Below are 15,711 nucleotides of genomic sequence, written 5' to 3'. Positions count from 1 at the left end.
GAGAAATATCTGGAAATTTAAACTAGTGTGTTCAAGTCACACAGCACTGGGAGTCTCTACTTGGACTGTCAGCAGATACACATTAACTGCTTTCCAAAGTCAGCAGACAAACAACATAAATAAGGCATTACTTTCCATTACACCGCTACAACCAGGAACATTCAGATCCTGGACTGAGACACAAATCAGTGTTGGATGCACTGCTGTACTCCAAAGCCTGGATGTAACAGTCTTAAAGAGCAACAAATTGATTCCAGAAGTTACCAACCAAGATGTGTACACTATAAAGTGATATAATAATCCTTTGAAATTCACATGGAAAGAGCTTTCTATCTCTCTTCAGTACAAAAGAAGAAATGGAACAACTTGCAAAACATGACTTGCCAAAAATATATTCCTGATTTAGAGTCTAGCACAGCCCATGGTACTTTACTGGCCCCCTATGGGCTGTGCACAGACTTATTATCTGCTTTTAACAACAAAAGAGAATTTAAGAAGGAATACTGTGCTCTGAAAGAACAGTAACAAGATGTTTCAAGCCCTTGCTCTGTACAAATTGTCTAGTGGCCTTTTTCCCACAGCATCCTCATCTGAATGGCCAATATGAAAGAAGCAGTATTACAGTCTGCTGGCATCTTCTTCCTTATTCCCTTTCCTCTGTGCAAAGTTATTTTTCTTGTTGTATTTTTATAAAGAAAGGCAGAAATATTTCCAGTCACTTCCCTTTTTCTCATATTCTCCTTTGTTACCTGTAACCCCCCAATAAAACAAAAAAATGAGAAGCCAAAATGGAGGCAAAGGCAATAGAAAGACACCAAAGGAAAGGAAAAAAAGGCAAAATAAATGGATTGAAAGAAAACTAGAGGAGGTGCTAATTTCTGTGAGTCTCAACAGACACACACAGTTTGAGGTCTTGTTGCTGCTCAGTCATTTAGAACAAGGCCCGAAGGATCAAATCCTTCCGCAACACAAATGGCCTCTGTCCAGTGGCTCTCTAACAGTGGACTTGAAAGAAGAAAGCAGTGAAATGAAGGACATAGTTGTTTTGTCAGTATACTGCTGGAGTGCAAAGAACAAAACAAAAAAGGGCTATTAAGGATGAATGTCTTCTATTTCGACATTCTTGTCTTCTATTTAGTAACATGGTTTTAAACAAGAATTTACAGTGTTGGAGATTTTGGTTATTGTCAGAAATTCAGTTCTACGCTGTGTGCTTTTTATCTGACTGTTTTCTCCCACAATATCTAGAGTACCTTCTCAGACAACTGAGGAAGCACTCAGTGCAGACATTACCTTACTCCCAAAAAACAAAAAAAAACAAAAAAACAACAACAACAAAAAAAAAACAACAGAAAAGCTGCTTAGAAGGACAAGAAAGAAAGAAAAATCCACTGGCTTACCTGGTGTTCACACCTGCTGACATGGTATGGTTAGCTGCTGTAGTGCCTTTGTGGCCTTGGTCACATCGACTCATCTGTGGGGCTGTCATAGGCCTAACAAAGGGAAGGTGAATAACATGCTAAAACTGCATCCACTAAGTGCACTGAAATTCTGCTTGTGGTCTAGTGAAACCTAGCTTTAACTTTAATGGTTGAGGTTTAGACTTGGTAAACAAACTCAAGTATAATGAGCACTTGTTCACTGCTTTTCCCCAGACTGATGAGCAAAAACATCCTGAGACGTGTGGAGTGTAAGTTACCTGGTGAGAACTTCAACACTGTATAAAAGGGCCTGCAAAGAGGTGGCAAGTGCAGCCATAGCAGCAATCTCCTCACGAGCTGCTGTCACAGTTTCCGCTTGAGATGTTTGTCGCTTCAGTTTCTGCAAGTAACAGGGAACCAACGCTTCCAAGACCATCAGCATCTGGAGGCTGGAAAAACAACCATTACTTGGTGTGTTACATCCTGTCAATCCTGAAACTCGCATCAGGTGGAGACTTCAGATTCTTTCTGAAGGCCCCTGAACCCCCCACTGGCCTGTGATACCATTGCTTCTCAATAGGTAATCAGCCTTGGGCCAAATAAACTCTCCTATAAGGGACTTCAGGGAAAAATGAAACAATAGTAGGAAAAGTCTGAACTTTCAGGTATCTTCTGAATAAGTCATCCATTTGCAGATGTTTGTTTTCTGTTCCAAAAACTCCTTTCTTCTCTGGTTTCTTCTTAGACACTACCCTTTTTGCTTTCCCATCTCTATGCATCTTCCTGTTCTTTCCAGCTGCCTGTTTTTGCCTTCCAGTGCCTCTCCAGCAACAGTAACTGTAAAAACACTATGTGGCCCCCCATCTGGAAATACAGCCTACTTGGTGTTGCTCAGACTGCCACCCATCTCAGCACTGCTTCCAGCAGCTGGTTAGAACTGGAGCTGGTGCCCTAAGAAATGCATCAAGAAGCAGAGGCTAGGCCTCACAGAGAAGCATAGTGCTTTGGTTGCATTTCTACGCCCTCTGTTTTGATTTCTCATGCCATATGCAACTTTTAGGCCTTCTCTGAGTCTGCACAAAACAGGAAAATAGATCAGCACCTTCTGAATGACTCAGGAGCATAGGCCACCACTGTCACACATAGCTTGATGGCTTCACTGATCGAAAATGTCAGGTCCTCATTTCCATAGCAGAAGTCTGAGGGAATAAAACAACAGGAGAAAATTAGCACACAAACACAACAAATATGAAAAGAGCTAGCACACTCCCTTCTTTCCCCCATTTTCAGTCGCTTGTTTCTCATGTTAAGGCTCCCTAATGAGCTGATTATTGACAAAGTAAGTCTATAACATAGAAGGGTGCTGAACTCCCACTTGTATCAACATCCAAGAGCTCAGTAAGCGAGAAACAATTCTTAGTAAGTCAAATCACTGCAGAGCATAAAGGCTTACTGCTCATGCTGTAGTCCCTTTCATACATTACCCATCACTAGCAAATTCTTAAGCACATTCATGACAAAGACACATGTCTGCTTTAGAAATTTTTTTATCCTTTATCTGCTTTTTCCTAGATGCTTCCACTATACTAAAAATGACATCGATGCACCACTGATGACAGCATCATAAAATTCCAGGATAAAACAAAGCTTGAATGCTAAGACTACTTGACCAAAATTGGCATTATTTAAGTAAAGTGCAAATTTGGAATCCTTATAAAAATCAGACAGAATTATTTCCCTGCAAGTCACACAGCAGCCGCATTCTTAAATGCTGCATTGTATGGCTAAATACCAAGAGAGGCAGTGTCTTGCACAGCCATATATATTCTGCTTTGTAATAAATCAGCTTCCCTCCTAGAACTCAGCATGACTGGCAGTCTGAATGGCATCCATCAGTTACTAGTCATAGTCTGCCCACAGGAGAGGATGTTTTGATTTCCTGCCAGTGTGGCAGAGGGGAAAAGATGACACTGATCTTGTCAGCATGATATAGTTTATTAGCCATCTTTATTCTTCACCCACACATGATAAAATTTAAAATGCCAGGGGCGAGCTTCAGACTAGTAGGCTCAATGCAGAAAAAGGAGCTTTGGATTAAAATAAATGAAAAATTCCTTTCCTGCAGAAAATATCTAGTGTATGGTGGTAATAAAGGCATCCTTACAAGATTCATGAGGCATAAGAAACAGACATTACTGCACTCTGGGAGAAGTAAAAGAAGAAAAATAAAATAAGCTGCATCAGATCTATGTTTAATCAATAATTTGCAAAGCGGAATTACTGAATAAAGGATTATTTGCTGTTACCTAATGACTTGAGAGGCTTTTCTGCTTTCACCAGCTCTAAGATGTCCAAAATGTCTGGAGTATCTCCCTCTAAGGACTGCAGCAGGTCGAACAGGCACTGAGCTGACACTCCTTTGCTGGTTCCGTTGTTTGCAGCATCCTGTTTCAATGACACATGGCTGATTTTCTGAGGGTCTGTGTGCATCCTGACAATCTTTACACGAAGTATCGACAGCCCTTTTTTGGTTTGCCTGCTTATTTTTTTGACAGAGAGCTCACACGGAGTTCATGGGCTTACTGCTCGAAAGCAATAAGCCTTGCCTGATTCCACAGATTGATGCTATACTGGAAACAATACGAACACCACACATAACTTTACTTGCCATAGAAAGCAGATCATTGCTGCCCTGCTAAGAAGGATGCATGCGCTTACAGTGTATGTGCACTTAGATCTAACAGTTCCACTTTAAATTATAATTCGATTAACAATTTTCACCTCACTACAATGCTAAAAATTAATTAGTGAGGATTTCCAAACATGGCTCATCCAGTCTTAGAGCTCATATGTACTAACACTTGGCAACAAGCTTTCTGTTCATACAACTGCATTCTAAGAAAAGATCTGCATTTAAAGAGTTGCAAATCTGTACTGCCCTTTCATAGCCTATTTATACGCAGATATTTAAAGTGAAACTATATTTACTACCCTAGACACCAGTGGCTCATTATCTCAACATGCTGCTCAATCAACTGATGAACGGAAGTGAGAAAATATAAGATGAGGTAATGGTTCAGTGTAACACCAACTGCAGTAAGTATGTGGTCAATTAGAACGGCGCAGATGCTCCAGCTGTTTCCTCTTTCTGATCTCTGATGGAAGGCTGGCTGTGCACACAGGCTCCCCCACACCAAACCTAGGGAATGGCTTCTACTCACAGGGAACTCCAGCAGAGGGGCGACACTTGCAAACAGCTGCAGAATGAAGGGCTTGCGATGTAGAACGTAGAACTGGCGGCATGCAAACTCCATTGCTTGGCGTAACTGTGGGTTGCTTTCATAGTCAGCATATACCTAAACAAACATAAAATGACATGGAAGTACTACTTTACTCCAGCGTAAGGCTTCTTCAACTCCTATCCTCACACTGCATCAACTGCAGCCTGAAAACAAGTCAGGAGTGTTGTTGCTTGGAGCAGCAGAATTATTCCATGCATCTTTCACAAGATACAATTCTCTATAGTCAACTCCAGAATGTTATATGATATGTTTCCTTTATCTTTTTCATCCTTCAACAGAAACACACTTGATTCTTACTTAGCTTTGAAGCTATAACAACTCCAATATTCTGTCCTACAGAAGTGCTACAGAATCAGCTGTCTTCCATTCCGAACATTCATGCTGCTGATTATTCCTAATCAAGAACCTACAACTGTCCAGCCTGATCAACATTATCTGTTCTTTCTTTTTTCTTTTTCCATATATTCAGACTGCATATCCACTTTGTCAAGACAATCCAAACTCCTCAACTATCAATCAACACAATTACAGTTCTGCCCACTTTAAAGACATGTCAAGCTTTTTAGAGCAGCACTTCTTCTGAACTGGACACTGAACACAAAGCCAAAGAAGCGAGATCTATTTCTCAGATATATTAACAGCATAAATTCTTAGGAACAGTTTGACTGTACTTCCTTCTTTTGTCCATTTCAATTGCCCATCTGCACATCTCTGCTAGTACAAATATTTGAGAGGCTTGGAGCAGAGGCAGTCAATTGTATTGAGGTTTGCCAGATGTAATGCTGAAATTTTATAGTAATGCAAAATTCACATTACAGCACATGTTTCTTGGAGGTTTCTAAAAATGTTTGTTAGACCTCTGCAAAAAAGTACTCTGTTAGTGTGCTAGTAGGCTGAAGCACAACCACATTTTTAGTACAACCACAAGCTTCCTACAGGCTTATTGCCATGGCCTGCTACACTCACAAGATTTTATTTACTTGAAAAAAAGGAAATGGCTAACAATATATTAATTCCATCAAGTGGAAGAAGCTGCAGGCCACTCCAGTGGAAATAACATTTCCTTGTAACTTCTTTTGGATAAATGCAACAGCTCTAACAGAGTAGTGACAACGGAAGGAAATTTTTAATTTTATCCATTAATAGTCATTTCTATAATAAAATGCCCACTTGTTAAGTCTTCCCTTGTATTTTTCATGGAAATAGCTCACCTGCAACATGCTTGGGAGCACCCACTGGTACCCACTGAGGGAGAAGAGGTGGTTAAAGTGCACAGCTGTGTTGATGACTGTGGCAGCGTACTGCCTCAACAAGGCACTGTCTTCAGGGTGCAGGATCAGGGCACCATTGAAGACATTCAAGAACAGCATGATCTCATCCCCCCAGGGGAACTCGCTAGGCATGCCAAGAAACATCTCTTCCAGCAGCTTAATCCACAAGCTTTTCTGAAGGGTGTCAAGACCAAAGAGCTCTTTTCCAGCTGTGGGGGAGAAAAGGCAAAAGTAATCAACTCTGTCTATGATGGTCAGCCTCACAACACTCACATAAGCTAAAGGTTTATCCAGAGAACCCTCCCACAGAGACTGACCCTAATTCTGCCTTTCTGAAATGACTTCATCCATTCTGAACTTCTGCAAGCGCCTATAGGGCTTGAACCATTCTCAACTGAAAACAAGGCACATGAAGACTCACCCTAGTTTGTCAAGAACTTCTGTGTTCTGGGGAGTACACAGCTGGACACAGCTCAAGCTGTAGCCTCATGCATAATTTCAATACATGATTATATTCCTGTTTATGTCCAAAGAAAGTAGCTTTGTCTGGAGGCGTTTAATGCAGCAAAGCCCTTTTTACTGCTGTGCTTACAAACCAACAGCGATGCATCATTTTCACTAGGAAGAGATTTATAAGCTTCCAGTGTAGTTTTGTAGCCTGTGTTTCTAAGACAAACTAAATGCCTCACATAAACCTTCTGAGCCCTACGCAACCACCACAGAAAGCCATCAAAAGGCCATACCTTGGGGATCACTGAAGAGTGAGAACTCAGCATCAATGGCATTTCGGGGAAATGAAGGCAAACGGAGGAGGTCTTCCTGCAGCATCGATACGTGTGACTGTTTGTGGGCAGTCGGGATTTTCTGTGTCAGTGATATGAGGAACAACACCCGCCCTACTTCTTCTAGTTTACGGGTGAACACCTGAATAAGAAACAAGAATCACAATCAGTCTAATAAAAAAGCTCTTGTATATACGTACATGAATTTCCAGGTAAGCTTCCGCAGCCTTCTCTGAAGGCAGAGAAGAAGCACTTGTGGTTGACAGGAAGTTGATGAAATTCAACATGCAAGTATTGTGCCCTTGTGCAGCATTTGTACAACCAGTGTTTTTTAGCTCCATTCAGCATAGATGGGCTGTGTTTGTAAACAGGTTCTAACTCCTTCCAATCCAGTGTTGTAGAGGACCATGAGTGACTGTCAAACACTTTGCAAATTTGCAATGCAGTCATTTATAGATCAATGTAAATGTAAACTCTGCTTGTGTGGGGCCCAAGGTGATCAGAGACCAAACAACTCCAAACTGAAAGCCATACAGTTGCACTTACTCTCTGCAAGGTCCTAGACAATAGCAACATTATGTTGGGATGACTACCTTTCCTTCTGGATAAAGGCTGGAACTACTGCAAGTCTGGCTATTGCAAATGTATGGAACCCTAGTTCCAAAAGAAAAGTAATCATAAAACAAGGCAGATCAAATTCTCAGCTACTGTAAACAAACAAAGTCCTGCTGACTTTGATAACGAATTCTGGTTTACACAGCTGATAAACTCAGATCCATTCAGCATCCTTTCAACATCTGAAGGGTAGGACTAATCAGGCAGCTATTCTATTTTGATTCTAACAGCAACCATAAGTCAGAGCTGCGCTTGGTAGCAGAAGCAACTGTCTTTGGAAGCAGTTTCAAGACAGCTTTCAGCTTCTGGGTTGAAGCCAAAACTTAGAGCATGTGGCTTAACATGGGACAAATCTCAGCTTCCCACATCCTGCAGTCGCTATGGCCTTCCTCTTACATGCACTCACTCTACAATAGTGTGTTCAAACAGTACAACTTCTGCACCGATTGCTGCCTAGTAGGCAGACTCCACTGTGCTGTTTTCTTTCCCCGAGCTAGATGCTGTCCAGCATCTTGCTGCATGACTACAAAGAGGGCAGCAGATGCTTGTAAAACAGATAAAAGTTTTACCTTGGAAATACGTTAGCTTCCAAGTGCTCCAAATAGAGAAATATGGAATGTAAAATAATGCCCTGAGAAATCTGGGCAGGCCATTCTAATGTTTTTGGGTCACATAGGGCACAAATAGCTCAATTATTTGATGTATGGAACAGTGAGAATAATTTCTGGCAGTGAAGCAACCAAAGCAATTCCAAGTCATTTTCATATTTTTATAGAATTTCTACTGACAGATGCAGCACATGAGATATTTCCCTATTCTGTACTACACCCACACAATGGCATTAACAAAGTTAGCCATTATTTTAGCAGCTTGTTTCTCTAAAGCAGCTTCACAGTTAATTTTTATAATGTTTCCCAATGATATCTTCCTCTTTGCATGCTCACATCGCCAGGGACGCAACTACAGCAGCTGCTTTGTGGCTAGAATGATATAACCATTAAAACTTCTAACAGTTTAACCACATTCCCCTTCCTTTTTATTTCCTGCTTAGTATCACCTTTGCAGATACAGCTAGAGCAACTTTTCCCTAAGTATTCAGATGTAAACTGCTGAGAAAACTTTGTTTTTGTGGAGAAAAAATGCATAAGGTTTTCTACAGGTGGAGTGGACTCAATACTGCTGTCTTTCTGTCTAAGGAAATGATACTCTCAGGAGGCTGTAGTACATTAAAAGCACTGCTCTCTCCTCCAGTTTCTGTAAAGAGCTCCTAGGAGCTGTAGAGCGTTAGCAGGATCTGATAGATTATCAGGTCATGAGGCTGTGAAATGGGGAAGACAGTGCCCTTCTGATTGTTTCCCCTGAAGAAACAATTGCTCCTTGAGCATCACTAGTGGTGGCTGTACTAAAAGACTAGTACCTGAAAGCAAGACAAGGAGCATTCTTTACAGTCAGAGGACAGACAGCAAGGTAAAACAAATACTGTCTGATCCACAGCCAGATGGCTCTCATGGAGAAAAGGTTCTGAAAGAGCCAGGGGTCATGTTTAAGAAAGCAACAAGCATCTTTTAAAGCTGAGTCAACTGAAGTTGTTCTGGCCAAGTGTAGGAGAATGCAAAATAATCCACCTGAAAAAGCTGTATGGAGAGAGGGGGAGGGAATTCACATTCACATTCTTTGGCTCTTCTTAAATACCATACATCTGTCAAGCGGCACCTAGACAGATTTTATGCCAACTGCTGCTTCTCCAGCAGAGCTCACTCAGTATGAGTGGAGGCCTTTAAAAAGGAAGGAAAGTTTTATTTACAGGGCTTGTTTATGGAAAGAGATCTTAAGTGACAGTAAGATACCTGCTTCTGAATGAGCTCTTGACCCTTTTCTGGATGCATCTGCACAAGGTTGAGCTGGGGAGAAACTGATCTCCGGAAGGGATAAATGTCACGAACATAGGTCTGCCAGGAAAGAAACAGTGAAGTGAATTTTTAAACAAATGTAATTGCAACAGCATTGTTCATTAGAACTCAATATAAGGCTCTTTTTTCATCCTTTCTGAAGATTTTGGGCACAGCATGAACAGAAGAGAAATTTGCTCTCTCTCTTTTCTGGGAAAGCTGGACACAATGACAAGGGATACTTCTATCACTTCATCTTTCTGTCAGACTTCAATCTTTTACCACACACAACTAAATACCAGAGATGCGGTGCCTGCAGGACAGAATTCTGCTTATGAGCTGCCTCGTTTCCCTTCAGATAACCCTGATGTTTATAAGGGACAAGATGTAAAGAACCAAGCTATCTGTACCTGACCTTTGCCTTACCTTGTTGTAATGAATGAGATTCCATCGCTTATCCATTAAAAAGTAGTGAGAAGACTGTGTTTCAGGTATGTTAAAAAACTCCAGACACTCCTGAAGAGGAAGAAAGAGAAACTTTCTGATACTTAATAACTGTCTTGTACAAACACCTCAATATCTACAAGAATATCCTGCATATAAGGGCACAAACCTGAACGTCTGTCAGCCTTGTAGGCTCTGTGACTCTTGTTGCGTTACTTCTTCATTCTTTTTTTTTTTTTAATCATTAAGTACATTAATGTGTTCACAACAATCAAGGCAAACCAATGTCAGAGTCTTGAATATTGGTACTATTTAGAGATTTTCATACCGCATGTTTCTGTCCAGTCATATTGCCCATACGGGCATCGTAACTTCTACTTACATGCTACTTCTTTTTAATCAAGTTTTAGAAATAGGGGACAGAGACACTACAGTTCAGACCCTTTAAAGCACCGAGGTGCATGATTCCATTAAAACGTAAGAGGTTTCTACATGTCTTTTTCTTACGTAGCTTGGTTAAGTTCATCCTGGAAATAATTGGGCACAAAAGGGAACTGATTTTACATCTCCTAAATCCTAACGTATCATAATGGCTACCAAATAATCATTTCTGCTCTTTCTGATCCTAATCATTGTCTTCAGTGTTGATAAAATAAAATTAAGTTAAATTTAAAAAAAAAAACAAACAAGGGATAAGAAGCTGCAATGTATTCGAATGTACTTGCAGCACATTTCTATTACCCTCTAAGAGGAGATTGTGTTTTCAGACAACTAAGGTTTCCTCATATGTACACAGAAGTGCTTGTAGCAGCAGATCTGACGCTAAAACAGGAAGCTCAGGCAGAGTGGCATCCAGGTATGGCAAGTAAAAAAAACCCACTTAATAGTTCATTCAGTTCAAAAACTCACCTTCAGAAGAGCCTCAAACTGCGTGTCTTCATGGACAGGTAATTGAGTTGGTATGTCACACTCATTCTGTCCATGCACAACAAGGGTCTTTGTGCCTAAAGGAAGAAAAGCAGTTGCATTCTCCCTGGCCTCTTTAATTAGCTCTGTTTCAAAAGACTGCCATGAAGGAAAAGTAACAGTTAATGTTAATTCCTGGGCAGACAGACAGTGCCAGTCCTGCCTGGAATGTGTTATGTGCTGATAGCACAGGCTCACAATTCTGTAGTTAGCGAGAAATTGATCTGTTCCTAAAATAGGGAGCTGGTAATTTTAACAGCAACAAGTCAGGAAAAGGAACAGGCCTAAAGTGTTGAATATGTTTTTCACCAAGAAATTTCTTGCCTGACTCATGAAGCTCCAAGCTCACAGCACACTCTTTTGGGGATCTCAGGAGACTTAAATGAGAGGCTGCATCTTACAATGATCATACTGCCAGTTTTTCACACCCCAACTGGCATAAAGTTCTGAGTTAAAAAGACTGTTCTCATTCATTTTGCTTGCTTCTTTCAGAGCTCTTAAAGTTGCCTTCTAATTCTCAAGGAATTAAAGGTAGAATTTACTGACTGAATCCTCAATTCAAGCAAAAGTGACTTATGCAGCCATTCAGAGTAGGCCTAGTGCAGTACTGGTAGATCTATTTTTTGGTAAGAGCATGTGAACTTGGAAGTGAAGGAGGCTTAAGGACTCATTTCTTATACCTGGCATTGAGGCAGTCACCAGCAGTTTCACTTCACACTGTTCCTTCTTCATAGTCTGTTTGAGATCCTTGAAAAAAAGCCCTTCAACATAACCCACCACTTCCCAAAGGAAGGTTAGCGTGGCAGAAATGGCATCCATGCCCCATTCACATGGAGTGCGTACAAAATACATGATCAGTCCTACCTGCAAGTAATAAGTAAGAGGAGTATCAGATTATACACACTCGAACTGTTTAGGGGATTGCAGAAACACAGAACAAGAACACGGTTCTTCTCTCTCTCTCTCCTCACTCAGAGGACAAACCCTAAATTAAGCTTACATCCTGAAAGTTTATACATAATACAGAACAATTTGCCTCTACTATTCTTTCTTTTCCTGCAGAGGATGAGGATGGGGGGAGAAAAGTGCAATTGCAACCCAGTCTTAAAAGCCATTGTGAATAAGGAAAATGGAGAACTTCTCCATTACAAGACTCCATGTACCTTCTGCTTTTATGTACTGCCTCACAGACACTTAACATACACTGGAAAGCGCCTGGAGTAGCACCTATCTTGTCTGTTTTTTCATCACTTAATTGAAAGAACTCCAACAAATGCATTTTTCATAACTATAAAAGAAGCTTATAATTTATTCCAATGAGACCATTCACAACCAAAGCATTTTCTGAATGAAAATTAAGTAAAATAATAAATGGTTTCTGCAACTGTGATCATCCTATTTGTCTACAATTCATCATTCGTGACTCAACTCAGAAATCCAGGACAGGGAATGTAGGGGCTTAACAAGAAGTTAAAGATTCCTTCTCCTCTCCCTTTAAGGAATGAAAGGCTGGTTTAAGTAATTTGAATCTAGAGCCAGAAGCAGATATGACCTATAAATTAATAGTTAAAGACCACCTTTTTCCTTGCAGATTGTAGCATTAATTTCTTAAGACACATACAGACAGGGGTAAGATTATGGGCTGCACAGTCAACCCCCAAGCTACTTACCAAGTAATTAAAGAGGATATGAGATGTCTGCGCAGGAAAGTCCCCAATATTCAACAAAAGCTTCCTTAACATATACATTAGCTCATCCTGGAAAAAGAGCAAATGCTTTTTCTTTCTGTCACAAAATAAAAAACGGATTTCTCCCTTTTGTCTTCCTGAGCTTTGTTCATTTCTATTTTTGTTTAATCCCTTCGTTCAGCTGTGTCTGTAGGTACATGAAATAGAACTCTCTGCTTGTGACTGCTATTATATTTCCCAAAATAAGACCCAGGGCACGGCACCCAGGCCAACGTCTGCCTTTTTAATCAGAGAAAGGACATTACTGTCATTTATCCTGACTGTATTTATCCTGGTTCTGCACCCGTCTCCCTATAATTATACTAACTCCTGCTTATTACAACAAATGGCTGCTGAGTTAATTTTGCAGACAAGCTGTGAAATCTAGCACCACTCAGCTCAGGTTGCTAGATAGGAGATGTGGGAAGAATCTAACTTTCCTTCCACTAGAAAATGCTTTCTTTAAGGCAGACTAATACATTTCTTAAGGTGGGAAGGACAGGCAGACTGAGAGACAACGCCACCCCCACATTTGAGAGAAAACAGAACAGGCATGAGTGGAGGTAGTATCTTTGATAGAAAGGGTTGTGCTTCACTAAACATCTGTTCAAGGCTAACTTACAACTAGCCACATCCTTAGTGGTGGTAAATGAGCTGTGTCCCATCCACATCAATGGGCAGAAACCAAAGCCAAATGAAGATTTCGAGCACCAAATGTAATGCTCCAGTCACTGCCCACAGAGAGATTCTACTTGCAGATGTGCAGTCCTGCTTTAAGCAATACATAAGTCCACTAGAGAGAGAAGCTTACCTGACGGTTGCTTATCGTGAGCTTCTCAAGGAAATGGCGCAGAACTGTAGAAGGATCTTCAATTAAGCAGTTCCACAAGACCTGCTGAGCAACAGCACTCACTATAAGAAAGAAAACATAGTCAGAACTCTATCCCTTGGAAAGGCCTTGAAATTGTGCCCTTAAACACAAATGTTCTTAAGTTATTACAGTTGTCATTTTTGTACTGAAATACACAGGAGTTAATTTGAGGTATTAGGATTCCTGCTCACCACTGCAGTCATTTCAAACAATAATAACAAGTCTAACACTTGAACCTTCCCTAGGTTCTGGTGACAGCACAGGTAGCGCTTTATCACTGTGATCAGGGAAACAACTGTTTGGATTCACAGCTCCAGATGAGCAAACATACCAACTATAAAGAAAAAACAATACATATTTTGTTCATACATGGAAACTGCACTTCATAGTAATCCACTGAGCGACTTAATCTGGTATTAATGGACAATATTAGACAGTCAGCAGGGGACTATGTCGCTTATCAACTTCCCAAAGTGTAATTAATTGTAACCTTGTGAAGATTAACAACAGCAGAGAATTATTCATTGTTTTGTTTTCACTACTCATTTCTCGATCGCAAAACAACACACTAATTAAACAACCGACTATACCCACCCAAACTAAAGTGTCATAAAGTTCTGTTCACAATCAGCTAACATTATGAGTGATGATAAAGGGAAGGACAACAGTCCACCATAAACACGTAAGAGAAAGAAACAGAGAAGGACCTATTATTACTTCAAGCATAAATCACAGACCATAAAGCAAATGCTAAAGCTGTGTATAATTGGTTCTCTGTTTGTCATGGGATCAAAGAAATACTGCTGAGAATAGACCTCTGGAGGTCTCTAGTTCAAGCTCTGTTCAGAGCAGGACTGTCACAAGCATCACATTATGTCAGATGTGGCTTTGTCTAGCCAAGACAATAACTGCTGTGATGGAAATGACTGAAGATTCCACGGAGATTGCACTATGCCAGGGTAGTGTTTTTTTTCTAATTAGCATCTTGAACTTCCCAAGTTGCAGCTTATACAGCAGCATTCCTCTAGCTGTTTGTTTCCTTTCTGTCACATAAAACAAGCCCAGCTTCACAATCAGTTCTCACAGAACATTTGTTTTAAGTCTCTCACTGTTCTAGAATCCCCTCACTAGATTCCTTAAAGCTTCTCCAACACCTTTGTTGAACTGGGGGCTTTTTAGTGCCCCCAAAAATATCAACAGACCTTCAAGATCAAACAACAAAGGAAAATGAAAAAAGAGTACACTTCTGTTGCTCATCCATTAGTGAACAGTTTATGAGAACTGGTTACTCACAAGGTTTGTCACAAACACAGACATTCATGACAATATATAACACATACTACTACTATGAAAAATAAACTGTGAGCAAATACAAGGTTGCATTACACTTCTTTCACTCTAGTTAAGGCACCTAACAAATGTAAACGTTGTAATTACTGGCAGGTTCTGCCACTCCTAATCAAGAATGACTTGAAGTGTAATCTAGGTCAGTACCAGCTACTCCATCCTCCCGGACTTCTCCGTCTTCCATCAAATGGACAATGGGGAGTACTGCTGCACAGATGCATGCTGGAAACACAGCTTGAGGTGGTTGTGGTACATGATGGTTTGGAGTATGCTCTGTAGTATGTTCTTCATCTGGAGTACAAAGAAGATTAGAAGGTGAGTGTTTGTGAATGAGTTACGACATTTTATACAAGCAGGTGAGATAGACATTTGCATTAGGTGCTGTATAAACAGGACAAAATGGCAGGCTGTCTGATCACTGTGCACACACAACAGACTTAATACCGTCTCCAAGAAGACACTGAGTTTCCAGTCAAATTTCTGACCAAGAATTTTAATTAGCTTATTTTAAATTGGTTCAAGTCTGGAAATACATTCAGCAAAATATAATGCCATCGGTTTTGTCAATTAACAGTTTCCAGTGAATGAAATCTTAGGAAAGGATACTCCAGTGAACTCAACCTACCTTCTGCACTGACTGCTGACCGCACTGACCAGACAGAGCCACGACGGAAAGAATAGTTCCTGTGAGATGTACTGGAGGTGCAGGAAGGACTCACAGAGAGACGGCGGGAAGCCAAGTTGGCAACTTCTTCTACTGACAAAGAGAATGGGAAATGTCAGTCCAAACCCAGGTGACAGAGGAACATCTTGAAAGGAGAGCACTTGCAACCCAACTGCTGCATTCAAAATTCAAGTCAGGTAATGCTCAGAACAATTTAAGACCTATAAACATCAGATAAGTACTTTAATCATGCTTTGCAAACCAGCTAAGCACTGATCCATAATAGTGTGTGGTGACTTGGTGAGTCAGATATCAGCTGAGGTGTCTATATAGTTCTCTTCATGTACATCCTATTATCCATCTTTGTTGGTGGTTCCTACCTTTTACTGTGAACAGCAAATTCTGCACACAT

General features: G+C 40.6%; 1 protein-coding gene across 12 annotated transcripts in view; it reads right to left on the bottom strand.

Moving 5' to 3' along the window:
- Window positions 1–15,711, bottom strand: part of UNC80 (unc-80 homolog, NALCN channel complex subunit) — a 120,496-nt gene that overhangs the window by 30,748 nt on the left and 74,037 nt on the right. For 10 of the 12 annotated variants that reach the window (XM_032446031.1, XM_015867943.2, XM_032446030.1 and 7 more), the window contains 15 exons: window positions 15,261–15,392; window positions 14,783–14,926; window positions 13,229–13,329; window positions 12,361–12,447; window positions 11,371–11,554; window positions 10,634–10,728; window positions 9,707–9,796; window positions 9,239–9,340; window positions 6,738–6,918; window positions 5,935–6,203; window positions 4,643–4,777; window positions 3,728–3,866; window positions 2,524–2,620; window positions 1,700–1,870; window positions 1,401–1,493 (listed from right to left, as the gene is read on the bottom strand). In XM_032446031.1, the coding sequence (XP_032301922.1) occupies window positions 1,401–1,493; window positions 1,700–1,870; window positions 2,524–2,620; window positions 3,728–3,866; window positions 4,643–4,777; window positions 5,935–6,203; window positions 6,738–6,918; window positions 9,239–9,340; window positions 9,707–9,796; window positions 10,634–10,728; window positions 11,371–11,554; window positions 12,361–12,447; window positions 13,229–13,329; window positions 14,783–14,926; window positions 15,261–15,392 (2,020 nt within the window). The remainder of the gene's footprint in view (window positions 1–1,400; window positions 1,494–1,699; window positions 1,871–2,523; window positions 2,621–3,727; window positions 3,867–4,642; window positions 4,778–5,934; window positions 6,204–6,737; window positions 6,919–9,238; window positions 9,341–9,706; window positions 9,797–10,633; window positions 10,729–11,370; window positions 11,555–12,360; window positions 12,448–13,228; window positions 13,330–14,782; window positions 14,927–15,260; window positions 15,393–15,711) is intronic. The other 2 variants (XM_032446027.1, XM_015867942.2) reach the window with 1 other exon arrangement.

This window comes from Coturnix japonica, chromosome 7 (assembly GCF_001577835.2).
Source record: "Coturnix japonica isolate 7356 chromosome 7, Coturnix japonica 2.1, whole genome shotgun sequence".
In the NCBI taxonomy this organism is placed as follows: domain Eukaryota; kingdom Metazoa; phylum Chordata; class Aves; order Galliformes; family Phasianidae; genus Coturnix; species Coturnix japonica.
This window is presented reverse-complemented; position numbering and strand designations above follow the sequence as displayed.